At 42.9% G+C, this 17792-nt stretch overlaps 1 protein-coding gene across 1 annotated transcript in view; it reads left to right on the top strand.

Annotated features, from left to right (window-relative positions):
• Nucleotides 1–14577, top strand: part of rnd2 (Rho family GTPase 2) — a 41330-nt gene extending 26753 nt beyond the window's left edge. Inside the window, exons 3-5 of the mRNA XM_085783457.1 lie at nt 1602–1711; nt 4197–4331; nt 14252–14577. Of these exons, the coding sequence (XP_085639583.1) occupies nt 1602–1711; nt 4197–4331; nt 14252–14521 (515 nt within the window). The 3' untranslated portion in view covers nt 14522–14577. The remainder of the gene's footprint in view (nt 1–1601; nt 1712–4196; nt 4332–14251) is intronic.
• The last annotated feature ends 3215 nt before the right edge of the window (nt 14578–17792 follow it).

The following is a 17792-nucleotide window of genomic DNA, read 5'->3' as shown; positions in this document are numbered from 1 at the left end:
ACGTACATGTCCTGAGCAAGGGCACAATACGCTACACATTTGTATTGACTGCAGATAAGGAGGGGGGGTGATGCATACTGGCACTGGCAACAATGTCACAATGCATAATTCAAAACTTTGGTATAGAAAGAAATTGGCGTAAGGTGGTGCAGACACTCAGGACATTTGTTAGCTTTCAAAGGCAAAAGTGCGTTTTGATGAGAGTGTGAATGTAAACAAGACTGTTTCGCTCATGCGGAGGCACAAAAAGCATCAATCTTTAATAAGCAGCCTGTGATGTGGTGACGGGCGGCGAGCGGCATTGTTCTGAGCAGAGAGGGAGCAGGTCACCACAGGACAGCCTGCTGAATGCTAAAGGCTGTGGGCCGCGTGCAGCTATTGTCATGGTCTCATTCCATCATTAACAAAGAGAACATAGTGATGCTAAAACAGGCTGTAGTGCCATTGTGCAGACTCCATTTACCCTGCTACACAAAGGACCTGCAGAGGCTTTAACAGGCCGAATGCTTGTCGTGTCAGGTCTGGAGTGAAGCACGGTAACGGCAACTACAAAGATAACATGTAATTACCATAATCAGGTGCTGTGACCTCAAGGGGATTAGATGCAGCACTGGAGAAGTTTCATATACAGAAGTTTGCAGCCTCCGCCTACAGAGTGCGATTCATGGATTTATGTAAATATTTAGCATTTGCAGATGTAAAATGCGGCGATCTGTCACCGAACCTGCAAGTTTTCATGGCTCTAAAATATATCCAGTCAGGTTGCTGCAGCTTTCAAAAAAGGGAGTTCAGGTCCGCGGCAGCAGGAGGGAGGATGCCCACAGCCGCAGCCACATTTCCCAGAGAGTCCTAGATATATATATATATATATATATATATATATTTTTTTACATGCTTCCTAATGAGAGCTGTAAGAGAGCAGGAGCGGTGTAACCGAAAGTACGGAGGCACCACTCTGCCTTCAAATTTGATCAAGGTGTAGGAATGAAAAAGCAAGAGCAGGGGAGGAGTGTGCGAGCGCATGTGAGTCTCATATAATCGAGGGAAAAATGGAAGATTTTAAACAGGGACCATTTGAAAGGGAGAAGGGAGAGGGATGAGTCGAGAGAATTAAGGGGCTCAACCTTTAGTTTGGCCTTTGTGCTGCCGTCCGCTGTCGTCTCAGGTTGATTATGGATCGTGTGCACCGGTCCTCTGGTCCTCGGCCCACTATAATTCACTCCTGAGTGTGTGGGTGTGTATTTACTGAGTAACCCCTCGACATTCCTCGTGAAGCGCCATGATAAAGGGAGACCGCAGCTGTGTCGAAGGCCAGAGAGATGCTCAAATATGTGCACACAACTGTTAAGATCCAGCGCCTCATTTGCATCTGCAGAGCGCGCCGAAACCGCAGCATGTCCAAGTACATGTCAGAGCCGCTGCGTTAATGGGGCCAACCATGTATTATTGACCTTGTAGTATGTTTCTCCTTGACAGAAAGAGCCATATGGTTGAGATGAGGGATCTCATGGGGGTTAAATCGGGTTAAAAAACAAGCACACTGAAGAATTCCTCCGAAGACTCCATGACCTTACGCCATATGTTATCGTGTGTGTCCACAGGTTCCTCGTACTACGACAACGTGAGGCCGCTGGCGTACCCGGATTCAGATGCCGTCCTCATCTGTTTTGACATCAGCCGCCCAGAGACTTTGGACAGTGTCATAAAGAAGGTCAGTGCTTTATTATTTTATTCATTTATTTATTTATTTTTCAAAATTTCATCTCCTCCTCTCGACAGATCAGCATTTAATATCAGTTATGACCCTGGAGAACCAACCGGAAAACATTTCCCCGATCAGCATCTTGTCTCGTCTCAGATTTCTGTGCCAGCAGCAGCAGCAGTTTGCACTTTCACAGCTCAACAATAGAGCAAAACAGCAGCGAGGTTGGAGCCTCCTGCTCCTTTATCTCATCAAAATGTCCATGGATACTTGACCCGCGTCCCTCTGAGGGACAGGAGGTCAGGGCCGGAGAATGAGAGGAGAGGCTTTGCAGCTGGGTGGCTCAGAGAGGAATATCAGATATGCAAATCAGCCACAGCAGCCGTATCAAAGCCTGAACCTGCAAATGAGTCGTACTAGAAGCGGTCTTTTCTGCAGCATTTATAATTCACAAAATTATGCAGAAGAGTTGGTGAGACTTTAACATCTGCATGGTGGCCTGTGTTTCAGATGTTAGAGTTACAGGGACTGTGATGGAGTGGTGGCTCAGTGTGGTGCTGCGGTCACGGTTGTATTTTATTTTCTTTTTTCACAGGCGGTGGCGCAGACTCTGAGCCACACACTGTGAAATACCTAGTGCCTATGTGGAGACACCCAGCTTAATTGGTTTTGTTTGCGTGCATGTGTGTCATGTAAAACAGGCCGGTGCCTTTCAGCGGCCTCTCATCTTGACGCCATGTGTGTACGCGTTCGCCTTTGAACAGAGCGGACGGGTTCCCACGGCCGGCGCGTTGACGTGTTTAGTGGTCTGAGGGGAGCCGCTAAAACGCTCTCGCTGACTTTGTAGATCTAACCCGGGACACCTTTTATTTTAACCCGCAAATAGCTCACAAGCCTCGGTGCACCGTGTCAACAGCAGAGCCGCCGTCAAGCTTTTTGGTTTTCCCATGAATCCCCCTGGCAGGGGGGGGGGGTTGCCACGACCTTTGACCTGTAGCTGTCGCCTTGGTAATCTCTGAAACCCAGGGGCACATGGAAAACCTGTTGCACAATCACAATCCCAAATTAGACTCTTGACCTGTGGAGCCCGGCGGGTCACGGAGGTTTCTGGATGACAGCTGGGGGGAGGACCGAGGGTTAAACAATCAAAGCTTTCGATTGGATGTTATTGGCAGAATAGGGACAGGTTTGAAAGGTCAAAGGTTGTTTTCATCGTGACAGACAAATAGACAGACTGACATTCTGCGCACGGCATGTGGAGTATTTCAGGGCTGTCGGCTGCTGTGTGTGTCAGTGTGTGTAGAGAGACTATGTTGGTTCGTATGAGTCTCAGAAGTGACATTTAATCTCAGGGTGATTTTAGGAGGAATACCACTCAACCTTTTCTGTCCAGAGCCAGAAATAGATTTATTGCGTGACAGATGTGTATCAGACACTGTAGGTCGTACAGAGACCTAAACCAAGTTGACATGTTTTTCACATACTATATAATAATAATGCTCTAATAATGATTTTTTACTGAGTTAATTAATAGCTCATTTGACAGATGAATTGATCGTCAACTCTTGATTTTCAGTCATTTCTTTCTCCTTGTTCCAGCTCATCAGTGGTGTGGATTTTTATTTGTCTTGTCTGAGAGTAAATTCAATATATTTGTCTTCTGGAGTCAAGGTCAGAGGAATTGAAGAGTCTGAAGTCATCACCCTGCCCTGTAGAAATCAATGGATCAGCCTTGTTCACTGCTTTCTGACAACATACCAATCAGACAGTGTTTTCAGTAACAATAGTACCAGTTACGGTGTCTTAATTGCCTCCATATTAACTTTTTGTTCAATTAACTTTATTAATCAATTATTTATTGTGTCTGGTACAGCTGTTTTACCCTAGACAGTAAAAAAAGATGGATATAGACCTCACGTTACCTCACTTGTATGTTTTTTAATTGCAGTTTGAAGCTGCTCTAACATGGCCATCTTAGCAGTGCTTGACTCCGCCCCTTTTTGGGTTAGCAGTGAGTTAGGCAAAGACATGAGATTTCAGTGCATGTCCGGTTTATTATGTGTTAGCATTGCTAGCACAGCTGGGTTTCTCGGGCATCACGCTCAAAAACTAATCTGTTGAATCCGTCTTTTAATCTGCCAATTAAATACATGACAAGTGAGATGATCTGTTTAACACCCCAAAATTGTTATAACTTAAAACTAAAACAGGTGAATTATAAAAGTATATCTTGTGCACAGAAGGAGGAATGTTTTTTACTAGGCTGTAAACATGTTGATTTCTTATATTATTGTTGTAAAGTTATACATTTTAACATCAGGTTATGTTAGAGACTCACTCTAGGAGGAGGAGGAACTGCAGCTTTTGTCAAAACTTGTGTGAAACTTCAGTGTCTCTGTGACCACTCAGCAGAACAAATGTCTGCGCATTAATCTCCTCTAAACTCATATTTGGCACAGTAACTGATGTGTCTCTGTGATCGATGTCCCCACAGTGGCAGGGGGAGACGCAAGAGTTCTGTCCCAACGCCAAAGTGGTGCTGGTCGGCTGCAAACTGGACATGAGGACGGACGTCAACACCCTGAGGGAACTCTCCAAGCAGCGGCTCATCCCCGTCACCCATGAACAGGTGAGGACATGGACGTGATAGATAAACCTGAGGAGAGGAGGGAGGGAGGGACGGAAGGAGGTAAATAATGGGAGAGGGACGGGGACGGTGCTGAGGGAGGAAAGACCGATTTGAAAACAACAACGGATGCAGAAAATAAATTAGAAAGCAATCCAGCGATAATATGTGATTTTTCCATCTTGGATCAGCAGCAGCAGCAGCGGCGGTGGCGTTGCCTCCGTGGTGGTGGTGGTGGTGGTGGTGGTGGTGGGGGGGGGGGGTCCCGCAGGAAGTGAGTGTGAGAGGAGGCTCATGCAACACAATCAACCACAACAGCATAAGAGCTGTGTGCAGCCCCCCAGGGACACGTTGCTGGGCTTGGCATTTTGACTGAAACTTGCTGACAAGCGGAGTTAGGCTGGTTCGTCCAGGGATGCTTTTTTTTTTTTTTTGCCCTGGAATGAAACTATAACTATCCTGCCCTCCCTATAAACATTTGGTGTTTAGATTTGCTGATAGCGAAACTGTTCTCCAAAGACAACTTAGTTCAAGCCGTTTATTGAAGTTACTGTAAAACTAAAATGGACAGAAAGAAAAAAAAGGATTTCAATCATAAAACATGTTCAATCTATCACTATACAGCTTGAAACAAGGTTTTACTACTTCCAATACAGCTAGTGTAGCCGATGTTAATCTGGCCCTCTGCGTTGTGTGTCAGTAAGGACTGCCCCAGCCTCCCGCACAGCAGGCAACGATGCAAACCATTGTGCCAAGAGGTCAATGACCGCTTGGCCATTAGGTTTGCACGTCCTTTATGGGTGAATGAGTGCACCCTCCGTTACACTAGCATCGGTGGTTGCACCATCTGGAGACAGCATTTGAAGGCTGATTACGTCACAGCGTCACAACAAGGCCTGTCCCAATTCGAAGGCTCAGCTGGCTGCAGCAGAAGAGCTGAGGAACCGATAGAAGTGTGAAAAATGGCACCATTTTCAAATGTTTAACATTAGGATCATGATTGCATTCGGAGGCAACCGAGAAATGCTCAGAGGGCTGGACCTACGTTTGACACGGCCGTCAGAGGCGCCTCTGAAGCTGTTGCCTCTGTAGACTGTGTAGGCTGAGACCTCTGAAGGATCCAGCTGCTGAATTGGGACACAGGTAGAAAATACTAAAGAAAAGGTCCGCTAGCTTGATGCTAACATACATTGAAAACACCGTACACAGGCTATCAAAAAATAGCATTGCGATCACGGTGATTTCAAACCAACAAACGCATGTTTAATTCACCATTCACCGGGTTATATTTTCTTCATTCTGTTGAAAATGATTGTAACTGCTGAAGTTTCACTGCTACTTCTGTCTGCTTCACACCGGAAATCGTGAAACAACTCGATCTGCAGTAAACTGCCACAACACTGCCACCACCACCAGGTGCAAATGTGCAAATGTCAGAGGAAGGAAGCAGCCACAGAAACACTAGTGCAGATTTAGGAGGTTTTCAAAATGCAGGATGAAAAAAACACAGATGTTGATGAATGAGTGGGGCCTTTTATTGTGTGCCGCCATGACCTCTAAACCAAGGGGACGGGGCGGAGGAGGGAGGGAGGGAGGGAGGGAGGGTGATGATAAACTGTTGTGTAAATCTGTGAATTTTAATCAGCTTTCAGCGTGTTCCTTTTCGTGCTCTCTGCGTGTTGAACACACAAAAGGTGGAGGGGCTTTTTCTACCAAAACACAAAAGCCCTCACAACAAAGGAGCCCTTTTTCATTTTTTGTTTTGTTTTTTTTCCCCTCCACCACCGCCGCTGCTGCTGTCTGAGAGCTCGCCGCCGCCGAGGGCTCGAGCCTCTGAAAAACAGTCAGTTCATGTAAATAAGCTACATAAACAAAAGATGGAGAGAAAAAAAAAAACCCACAGCAGCGTTAATGTAAAATAGCCGGGGACCATTTGCGGCCCGGCCGACATTACACCCATTGTTTCTGCTCAGCGCTTTGGCCGGAGACCGCTGCAGCTTCTGTTTGTGCCTCGGACCGAATGTGTGTCACACAGCAGATGCCAAAGCTTCACATTAAACACTGTGCAGCTCTAATCCAATAGCCCGTGTCGTTATCCTGTTGTTGATCTTAAATTGAATTCCAACACAGCTGAGGAGTTGCTGCTGCGACTGACCACCGCGTGAACTCCACACATTTCCGCACTAATCTGCCCGAGCTTTTTTTTTTTCCTCTTGTCACGACAATCTCTACCTTTGGTTAGGTCGGCCCCCACCTCCCCCCTCCTCCTCCTCACCCCCTCCTCCCTCACCCTCCTCTCCCCTCCGACCGCCAGCGCTGAATCTAAATCCGTCATTCCACCTAATGAGGACCTCATTGCCTCTTATATGTGACTCAGTTCGCAGCCGTGATAAAAATCAAACCTTGTTGTCACACCGAGGGATGAAAAGCTCTCTGTGTGCTGCAGAGCGTGGAAGAGTTCAGGGTCAGAGGTCGTCTGTGCATGTTCAGATCCTGCCTGCATGTGTGTGTGTGTTGTTTTCAAGTCAGATCATGAAATGAGTGAAGAAATAGAGTACGGTGGCCCTGAGAGTCAAGTCAAGTCAGGGCAAACCTTCTCTTGAGAGAGACGAGCAGCACTCGGCCACTGGCATGAGGAAAAAGTTCCTTAAAGATGCAGAAGCAGACTGAGGGTGGGCGGGGCCATCTGCCTCGACCAGCTGGGTTGGCGATGAAGAGATGGATAGACAGAGAGAGAGAAATCATGCAATAATAATAATATTTTTAATGATAATGGTGATTGTAGCAGCAGCAACAACAATGTTGAGCTAATGAGGTAACTGTGATACAAGTAGGCTACTGTTGAAAAATAATAGGCTAATAGTCATTATTATCATTATTGTTAATTATACTATAATTTAGCAGCAGGTGTTAGGCAGGATCATACATGCAGGAGGAGGTTCACACAAACACACAAATTATTCACAAAACATGAATAGATTCAGAAACGTCCTCATCAGTTCGACATCACACGATCTGCAAATGCTCACAACACAACCAAACTTTACCTGCCGACAGGAACTATGGATGCAAATAAGCCTCTTTTTTGCATCAATCCAGCAGGTTTACATTGTGTATTTTGTCCTACTGTTAATAAACATGCAAAATACTCAAATCTAAACATGCTGCAAGTAGCACAGAAGTGTTTGCATGGGTGAATCACACTCATTTTATATTTTTAACTTCAAAAAGTCGACAACAGACTTCCGGTTATGGCGGCGAGCTGGTCGGCGGTGTAGTTCGAGAGCTCCCAGAACGGTCCGACATTTCCCCAACCTCAGAGTAATTTACACGAGCATATCTGTGATTTTTTTATGGGGAGATACAATCTAAGGAACGCTAAGACCATAACGAGCCCAAACTGTGAGGAAAACGAGGAAATGGCGACAGGAGGCGTCGACACAGATGAAGCTAATGTGCATGCTACAATGGCCGCCCTGCAAGCTAGCATGGACGCTATCCGCGCTGACATAAAAGCAGGGCACTTGGACATGAAAAAAGAACTGAGCGGATTCTGCGAGACAATCAAAAAAGACATGAGGGAAGAGTTCGGGAACTTTAAAGAAGAAGTTAACCAACAACTGAGTGAGATTGGGGCAGAACTCAAGAACACAGAGGCTAGGGTTGAGGAGGTGGAGACCCGAGTGGCCGAGATGGAGGAGTGGAGTGTTACCGCGAGGGACGAGCTTCTCCAGGCTCTGAAGGAGCAAAAGAGCATCGTGTCAAAGTTAACCGATTTAGAAACACGCTCCCGCAGAAACAACCTCCGCATCTTCGGGATCCCCGAGGGGGAGGAGGGGAACAACGCATGTGAGTTTCTGGAGAGATTAATTAAATCCGAGTTGCAACTCCCAGACATCGACCTCAATATACAACGCTGCCACCGGTCACTCGGACCAAAACCATCACTGCCAGCCGCCCCGAGATCCATGGTCGCTTATTTCCTCGTCTACAAAACCAAGGATCTGGTGCTGAGCACCGCATGGAAAAAGAAAGAGATACACTTCAAGGGGAAAAGAGTGTACTTCGATCACGACTACCCAGCAGACGTGATAAAAAAGAGGAAGAAATACGCCCCACTGAGGAAGGTGTTAAAAGAACGAGGACTCAGATTCCAAACACCTGCACCTGCAAGGCTCCGAGTCTTCTATGATGAAGGACCCGCCACATACGACAACGCGGACGAGGCGACGGAGGATTTGCTCAAGAGGGGGATACTGACAGCCGACGAGGGAAACACGCGCGCCGACGCATCCCAGGCAGCTGTGACACCGCGCAAAAAGCTGGAAAGAAACACGTGGCAGACCAGCGGGTCCCCCAGACGCCGAGACAGGTCCTCAGACATCGAACGAGCCAGAGAGAAGCTCCGGAGATTTCAACGATCCATTACACTGCAGGAGGATATGACCTGAGGTGCACTCGTGAGTGATATGAGAGGAGGGTAAAATTGAAGGGGGAAAAAAAAAAAAAAAAAAAAAAAATTATTAATGATAATTATTTAAAAGACTGGAACTGTTAGGACTTTTATTTTATTTTTTCTTCTCCTCTCTTTTTTTTTTCATGAGAGTATTTCTTTTTTTCCTTTTCTTCTTTGTGAAACGCCGGTTGATGATTACGGCTCTTAGCTCATATTATTAAGAAAATACCGATCGGACTGTTTCACGGGGTGACAGAAACTACACCGAAAACTGCGTGTAGTAAAACCGCCTAGGACGATGTTAGGATGCATCTGGAGGGGCCCTTCCTTTGGAGGCCTCCCCTCCCCGTTCAGAAGTTGTTACTTTACTTCACCTTTGGAGGTTATTTTTATTTTTGTTTGCTTGTGTTCAGCACAGATGGTTTTTATTTATATGTTTAGATTATTGGAAGGGAAAAATATGTGGACTGGAATTAAGAGGTAGGATGTCAAATCAGGAATACAAAATAATTACTTTAAATGTCAATGGTCTACAAAATCCTATTAAAAGGAGCAAGTTGATTACTAAAATGAAAAGAGAAAAACAACAGATTATTTTTTGGCAGGAGACTCACCTTAGTGATAAAGAGCATGAAAAGTTTAAACAGTTGGGTTTTAAGAATGCATATTACTCATCTTATAAACATGGTCAAAAGAGAGGAGTCATAATATTAATCTCAAACAAAGTTGTTTTCCAGATCTCTAAACAAATAAGGGATACCGAGGGGAGATTCATTTTAGTGAAGGGTTACATTGATCACAAGCAGGTAACACTGCTGAATGTGTATAGACCCCCTGGTAATGATAAAGTATTTATAAAGAAAATATTTGATTTGATTGCTGAAGAGACTGAAGGGATTTTGGTCTGTGGCGGAGATTGGAATATACAATTACAACCGTCCCTTGACTCCTCTAATGTAACAAAAAGAATTAACTCTGAAACAGTTACTGTTAAGAAACTTCTCCTTGAAGCAGGTATGATGGACGTTTGGAGGGTACTGAACCCTACAGCAAGGCAGTTTACGTTTTTCTCCCACCCCCATAATGTTCATTCACGGATTGACTATTTTTTTATGTTCAACTCAGAAAGACACAGAATCTTGAAATGTCAAATAGGGGTTAAAGATATCTCAGACCACGCAGGTGTATATCTTTCCCTACATCTGGATACTGAAACGAAAAACACAACATGGAGGCTTAACACAAGCTTATTAAATGACCCGTTGTGTAAACAATTTATTCATAAAGAATTTAAAGAATATTTAGAACAAAATGACACTGGAGAAGTGTCTCCAGGCATGGGATGCTGCCAAGGCAGTAATAAGGGGAAAACTTATAATGTGGTCTTCAATTAAAAAGAGGGAGAAACAGAAACGAATAAACGACCTATTACAGGAACTAAAAGACCTCGAAATTAAACATATGGAACTTAATGACCCCAAATTATTAGATCAGATAAAACTCACTAAACAAAACTTAAATAAACTATATGATAGTCATGAGGAGATGAAGGCAAAGTACATCAAGCAAAGGTACTATGATAATGGACCAAGGGCTAAAAAACTGTTAGCCTGGAGGATAAGAAAGCAGCAAGAGGAAAGGTCCATTCATAAAATTAAGGACACACAATCTGGAAAGATGTGTCATAAACTAAAAGAAATACAAAAGTCCTTTGAAGATTACTACAAAGATCTGTACACTCGACCAAAGGGAGCTGATTCTTTGAGTATTACACATTTCCTTAACTCACTGGATCTTCCGTCCATTGGATTAGAACAGAATAAAATAATGATGAATGAAATAACACAAAAAGAGCTGGATAACGCAATCTCCAGACTCAAAACAAATAAAATGCCAGGTGAGGACGGATATTCCGCCGAATGGTATAAAGCATTTAGAGAGTTACTATCACCATCATTATTGAAATGTTTTAATTTTACACTTAATGGGGGAGAAATACCAGTCTCCTGGAGACGTGCTATCATTTCTGTAATTCCTAAGGCGGGTAAAGATAAGTCTGAGTGTGGTTCTTATAGACCGATATCGATCTTAAACCTAGATTATAAATTATACGCCTCAATAATTGCAAAAAGATTAGAAAACATTATTCCGGACATAATAGATGAAGACCAGACAGGTTTTCTTAAAACCAGACAGACACAAGATAATGTAAGACGGGCGTTACATTTGATGGAGCACATGAGTAAAAAAAAAGATAAGTCCATCGTTCTTAGCCTTGACGCTGAAAAGGCATTCGATTCAGTTAGTTGGGAATACCTATATTTAACATTACAAAGATTTGGCTTTGATATTAAAGTTATCTCATATTTAAAAAATTTATATCATTCTCCCTTTGCCAGAATCAAAATAAATGGTAGTTTGACTGACCCTGTGCCACTTGAGAGAGGCTGTCGGCAGGGATGTCCCTTAAGTCCAACTTTGTTTGCTCTATTTATCGAGCCTTTGGCTCAGGCTATTAGAGAAGACCAGAACATTAAGGGAATCCGGTTTAAAGGCACTGAGTATAAGACCTGCCTTTATGCAGATGATGTATTAATCACTCTTTCCCAACCAGATTTGAGTTTACCAACATTAATGTCTTCCCTGAAAACATTTGGTCATTATTCGGGTTATAAATTAAACATTCATAAAACACAAGTTATCTCATTTAACTATATTCCCCCACCTCAAATAAATAACCTGTGCAATTTTAAATGGGAAAATAACATTATTAAATACTTAGGAATAAAAATCCCAAAGGATTTATCTACCATTTACGCAACAAATTATCCCCCAATTACAACAGAGATAAAGGCAGATTTGAAGAAATGGAGTTTATTACCACTGGACTTGCATAACAGAATAGATATAGTTAAAATGAACATCTTACCACGATTGCTTTTCCTTTTTCTGTCAATACCAATAGAAATACCGCAAAAACAATTAATAGAATGGAAGAGAATGCTATCTGGGTTCATTTGGAGAGGCCTTAAACCAAGGATCAGGTATAAAACATTGCAACTGTCTAAAGAAAAAGGAGGTTTGGCCTTGCCGAACATAGAGAACTACTACAAATCTGCACAGCTCAGATACTTGATCTATTTGTGTGACCCATATTACAACGCCAAGTGGAAAAATCTGGAATTAAGCCAACTGGATATTCCCCTCCAGAGCTTGCTTGGTGACAGAAATCTATATTTATTGTATAAACAAAACTTAAGCGGTTGGACAAGAACTCCCCTAAATATTTGGTTTGGTGAATGCCGAAAAAACAAACTGGAAAACCACATGAAAATATTACGATGGGTAACACATGATAAGGATTTTAAACCTGCCCAGATGGATGGACGCTTCAAACAGTGGCTCTCCAAAGGTATCACAACATACTGTCTCATTTCTGACAAAGGGACACTAGACTGTTTTCAAAAACTTAAGGATAAATACGACTTAGAAAATCAAGATTTTTTCAGGTTCCTTCAAGTTAGAGCGCATTTTAACTGTGATGTAAGCACAACAGAGGAAGGCAGTTCTGATTTAATAAACATCTTGATTGAGGCATATAAATCTAAATTAAACCGGAAACTGATTTCCAAAATCTATACCTGTTTACAGTCATTTAATGGTACTTCTACTCTTTATGTTAAATCCAAATGGGAAAAAGAAGCCAAAATAACCATTTCAGAAGATGACTGGTTGAACATTTGCAAAACTCAAATGAGCACTTCTTGCTCTGGCTATTGGAGGGAATTTTCGTGGAAGAATATAATCCGATTTTTTATCACTCCCAAAATCAAACAGCTTCAGAAAGGTCAGACAAGTTATGGAAAGTGTTGGAGAGAGTGTGGAAACGCACAGGCGGACCATTTCCATGTCTTCTGGGACTGTCCGATTATACATTCTTTCTGGCGGGATGTAGTGGTGAAAATTAATTCAATATTGGGCTTTGAGATTAAACATGATTTTTGTACAATTTATCTTGGTAATATTTCCCCCACAATCAGTGTTACTGACAATTATTTGATTAAAATAATGTTGGTCTCCGCTAAAAAAGCTATTACGAGAAGATGGCTATCGAAAGAGTCTCCATCTAAAGAAGAGTGGACTGCAATTGTAAAACAAATGTATAACATGGAAAAACTGACTTTTTCTTTGAACTTGAACATGGACAAATTCACTGTATTATGGAGGAAATGGACAGCTCATCCTGAATAAGCGACACTATCACAACTTGTGCTCTGTTTTATCTTTTTATTTTTCTATTTATTTACTTTTTTATTTTTTGCTTGAGTACAGTGCCCTCTACTGTCCTATTTGATGTGCTCTCTCAGCCTTGTTGTACACTAGTGTGTGAATGGTTTAGTCCCGTTTTGACAAGAAGAGTAGACTGTGGATAAACAGAACAAAAATGATTGAAGTAACTCTAAACCTTGGATCTACCGCTCAAAAACATATTGTTATATCTTTCCCTGTGTAACGATATATTTGCGTACATTTTTCCGTCTGTGCACTTTCTTCCTTGTTCTTCTTTCTTGTTCCTTTTTCTTTTTCTCCATTATATTGTAAAATTGAATGATTCAATAAAAATAAAGTTTAAAAAAAAAAAAAAAAAAAAAAGTCGACAACAAGCAGGTGCACCAACTTTAAAGTTTACTGTATCTGGTTGGTGTTGTGGATTTTAGCAGCACTGATGAAGATGTTTTATTTTCTTTGTATTTGCACGTGTTTTTTTAAAGCTTGCAGGCGAGGCTGTACTGTGCAGTTGTGAAGAGAAAAGGGCCGAGGGATTTATGAAATTAAATTTGCTTCTGATTTGATCTCGAGCAAACAATTTACGATCTCAATTAAGTGTGGATATTGTTACATCACTCAGGGGTGAGCTGTGGAGCCGGAGGAGTTCAGTGTCTTCTCTCTAAATAGCTGCATAGAGCATGTCAACACTCGGCCGGCGGGCTGTGTGTGTGCTGCTCTGTTACCACAGACAGAGAGAGAGACAGAAGAGTTGGAGTGTCTACATTATTCATGCTCCTCAGATGGAGGAGCTTCATTTGTCTCCAGACATGTTTAGATCATTGACATTCAGTCTACAGCCTGGATCAGCATCTCTGTCTCAGGACATTCAGTCAGTTCACGGTCAGAGCTTGTAGCAGCTGCTCCGGCCGAGGCACAGGGAACAATTTCATGTTTTTTTACTGTATGTGAAGAGCTTGAAGTGAGGAGAAACCTCTCGTGTCACTCAAAGCCTGCAGATACAAGAGGCGTGAGAGAGCAGAGGCATTGTTGTGTCATGGTCAGGAGTACGAAACCAGTGAAAAGAGAAATATTTTGTGTACGATGTTGATAAAACCTGCACAGATCGACTCTCTCTCCCTCTCCCACTTCCAAACTAAACTCCTCGTCTCTCTGTGTGTGTCTGTCTCTTCGTGTGCAGGGCAGCACGATAGCTCGACAGATCGGGGCCGTGGCCTACGTGGAGTGCACCTCCAAGGTTTCTGAGAACAGCGTGCGAGACGTGTTCCACATCACCACGTTGGCGTCGGTGCGGCGGACGCACAAGCCGCAGCTCAAGCGCAGCAGCTCCCGCAGAGGCCTGAAGAGAGTTTCACAGCTCCCGCTGCCGCCGCTGCCGGGTCGGACTGAGCAAATGGACCAGGCCCCGGCCATGAGGAAGGACCGAGCCAAGAGCTGTGTGCTCATGTAGAGACTCGTTATTATCAATATATATATATGTATATACATAAACACAGAAATATATAAACAGAGGAAGTCTATTTATTGTTTTTTTTTGTTGTTTTTTCCTCATATTTTCATTTTTTGCACTGCACAGGAGAGAGGAAAAAAGAGCCGCGCTGTGAAAACAAATGCTTTGGATTTTTTTCTTTTTGTTGCCTGTGTGCAGATTTTTTTATTATTATTTTTTTTAAAAGCTGTTTACATGTTTGTGTTATTTTTTTTCAAATGGTGGCAAATTGGACACGAGGCAGCTGGTAAAGAGGAAGCGGAAGGAGCTTCCTGTGGCGGCGCTAATAATAAGAGGATGAAGCGAGGAGGAGGAGGAGGAGGAGGAGTGCAGTGTGTGTGAGGAGAGGACGCCTTGTTGCCGAGCGGACGTGAGGACTAATTGTCTGGACGCACGGTCTGAAGTTGCCTCCGTTGCCATGTTTGAGAGGAAAACTCGTATGTGCAGTCACGCTTGAAAAAAAAAGGGATTAATAGGTGAACGACGGCTCGAACCAAAACACGAGGAGCTGGAAATGAGATTCAATGATGCTGTCTTGATCGACGGTGGAAGGTGTGTGTGTGATAGTGTGTGTGTGTGTGTGAGCGTTACCACCACAAGTGCATTTCAAGGAAAAGAGAGAGAGAGAGCGAGAAAGAGAGAGAGAAAAGAGAAGTCACAGCATATCTGATTTTATTTTTTGCTCATTTTTAACACTATTTTTCTCAGTCGTGTCAGTTTGATTCACTGAAGTGAACGCTGTTGTCACTATTTTAAAAAGATGTTTTCTTTGTGGGAAATAAAGTGGTAAAACGTTAGGGCTATTTTTTGTTGTACTTTCACTAAAACTAAATGAAAAAATGCAAAAAAAATAAAAGAATAAATCAGCAGCTTGACTGAACAGGGAGAAGAACCTTTTTCTGGCTTGAGTTTCCTTCCTGTGATTATTATTACAGACGTGAAGCAACTGTCTCATTAGGCTCAGACAGAGCAAATGAATCATTTTAATATTTTCTCTTCAGCTTCCCGTCCACTTTCTTCCCTCTTCAGACGCTATATCTGTAAATAAATGATAATAATAATTACTCCCTCCCCTGCATTAACCTCTTAACACCCACTGGCCTGTGGGTCATGCAGCTTCTAATTAACCCTCCAGGGTCCATGATCCCGCCGGCAGGATCAGATCAGGTGATGTATTCAAATCGCTCTAAGAGAAATATGAGGGATGATATCAATTCCACCTGAAAGTGCAGATTTTAAACTCTCTTCTAGTTTTTGTTTGACATTGATAGACCTTGTAAAACTGGAGATATGATTCGTTTTAATCAGGTCATATTTGTCATTTTTACAAAACAGAAAAAAAGGGATGGAATCTGTGTATTTTTGGGTCCAATATGTTGATACAATTGGTTAAAGGGCAAAAATAATTGTCATACAAATCATGCAGGTGAAGTTGTGCTGGAAAAAAAGATACCAAACCTATCTATCTGGTACTACTTCTATCTATCTATCTATCTATCTATCTATCTATCTATCTATCTATCTATCTATCTATCTATCTATCTATCTATCTATCTATCTAAATAGCTACGCTACGGAGGCTAATGGGATTTCTTGGTTTCCCTCATCAAACTCATCAAATACACAATCCAACAACTCCAAAACGCTCCGGTGGACAAGTTGTGACCTGCACATTCACCACGCTATGAGATAATAACAGAAAGTTACCAGACAGAGTTGTTTTAGAGGTAAATTCATGCAAAACCGCTGATGCACGTTGCCTTCAGGGGCAGTTTTTCAGCAAGCAGTCTTTGAATTTACCTCTAAAACAACTCTGTCTGGTAACGTTGTCCACCAGAGTGTTTTGGAGTTGTTGGATTGTGTATTTGATGAGTTTGATGAGGGAAACCAAGAAATCCCATGAGCCTACCCGTAGCGTAGCTCTGAGCAGCTCATGGCTCTGCTCCGCCGTTCTAAAAATAGCTTGCACCAACAATTAAAGGTAATGAACCTACTGCTATGACTATAGGGATTATGGAAATGGGCCAATTTGCCAAAATGTTGAAGTATCCTTTTAAGGGTTAACTGGATGTTAAGGGGTTAACGCGTCCCTGTGTTGCCCTGCCAGTCAAACAGAGCAGAGTCATGTGTGCACTTCACTGACCTCTCAGCTGGTGAAAACTAAATTGAACAGAAAGGTGTTTTTGTGGTGGCGGACTTCATGTCGTGTCTGTAACTTCTCGTCTGGAGAGTGCGACAGGTGACCTGACATGTGACCTCTTTCACCCACAGAGAATTATTTCAGTGTCCAGTTGCCCCCCCCCTCCTCTCTTTACTCCCCCACTGCCTCCTCAAACAGCCCAGTGGTCATGCAGACTCTGAGTCTGCAGACGGCACAACTCTGTCTTGGACTGTTGGTGCAGTTGGCAAAGCTGCAGCTCCCTGACAGTGTTTTTTTTTTAAAAGATGGAGGTGAGAGCGGACAGGCCCCATCTACTGTAAGTCAAAACACTGTCGGCAGCTAAAAGCTTCACCTTTATCACTGTCAGTGTTGTCTGACAACTTAACTGTTGTTACATCCCAGCTGGAGGAGATGAGGAGAGAAACAAAGCGAGACAGTTGACTACAGAAAGGAGTGTGAGGAGGAGGAGGAAAGAGAGCTGAAGAAATATTACACTAAACTTAAAAAGCTACATCACCGGGGAACCAATCATCAGGTCCTGTAGGAACGACGGGGGCCGCGACTCGTTCTCTCACAGACAAAGGAAACTGTCGAATGGGACTCACAGCAAAGAACTAATCAAAATGTCCATAGAAACAATAGATTTTAAAAAATCAATGGCAAAAGATCTGTGATAGGAATTACATGTCTGAAAAAGAGGACGGAGAAATAAAAGACTTCTCCCTTTTTCCTCAATCAATGATTTACTGTTTATCTTCTGCCTTCACCCTGATGCTGTAATATTTCATTCTAATATTCCCTTTTTCAACACTGTAGAGGAATTTCTATGGTGGCCATGCAAAGACTGAACACAACAGAAGAGTTTTGAGACAAAAAAGGGATGGACTCAGTGGGATTTCTATGGCGACCCAGAGAACTCAATGCACTGCAACTTGCACATAATATAACAACTCACAACACAATAGGAGTGACTCCAGGGAGGCAGAAAAAAAAGATGGCACTGGCCAAGGCTGAGGCTAAAGCTTACCTTATGTGATATCGAATAAATTCACCTTAAAGGGAACATATTAT

This window comes from Trachurus japonicus, chromosome 8 (assembly GCF_045865225.1).
Source record: "Trachurus japonicus isolate A0001 chromosome 8, Traja_1.0".
NCBI classification, from domain to species: domain Eukaryota; kingdom Metazoa; phylum Chordata; class Actinopteri; order Carangiformes; family Carangidae; genus Trachurus; species Trachurus japonicus.
Note: the sequence above shows the minus strand (reverse complement) of the source record. Positions and strands in the feature narration are given on the sequence as shown.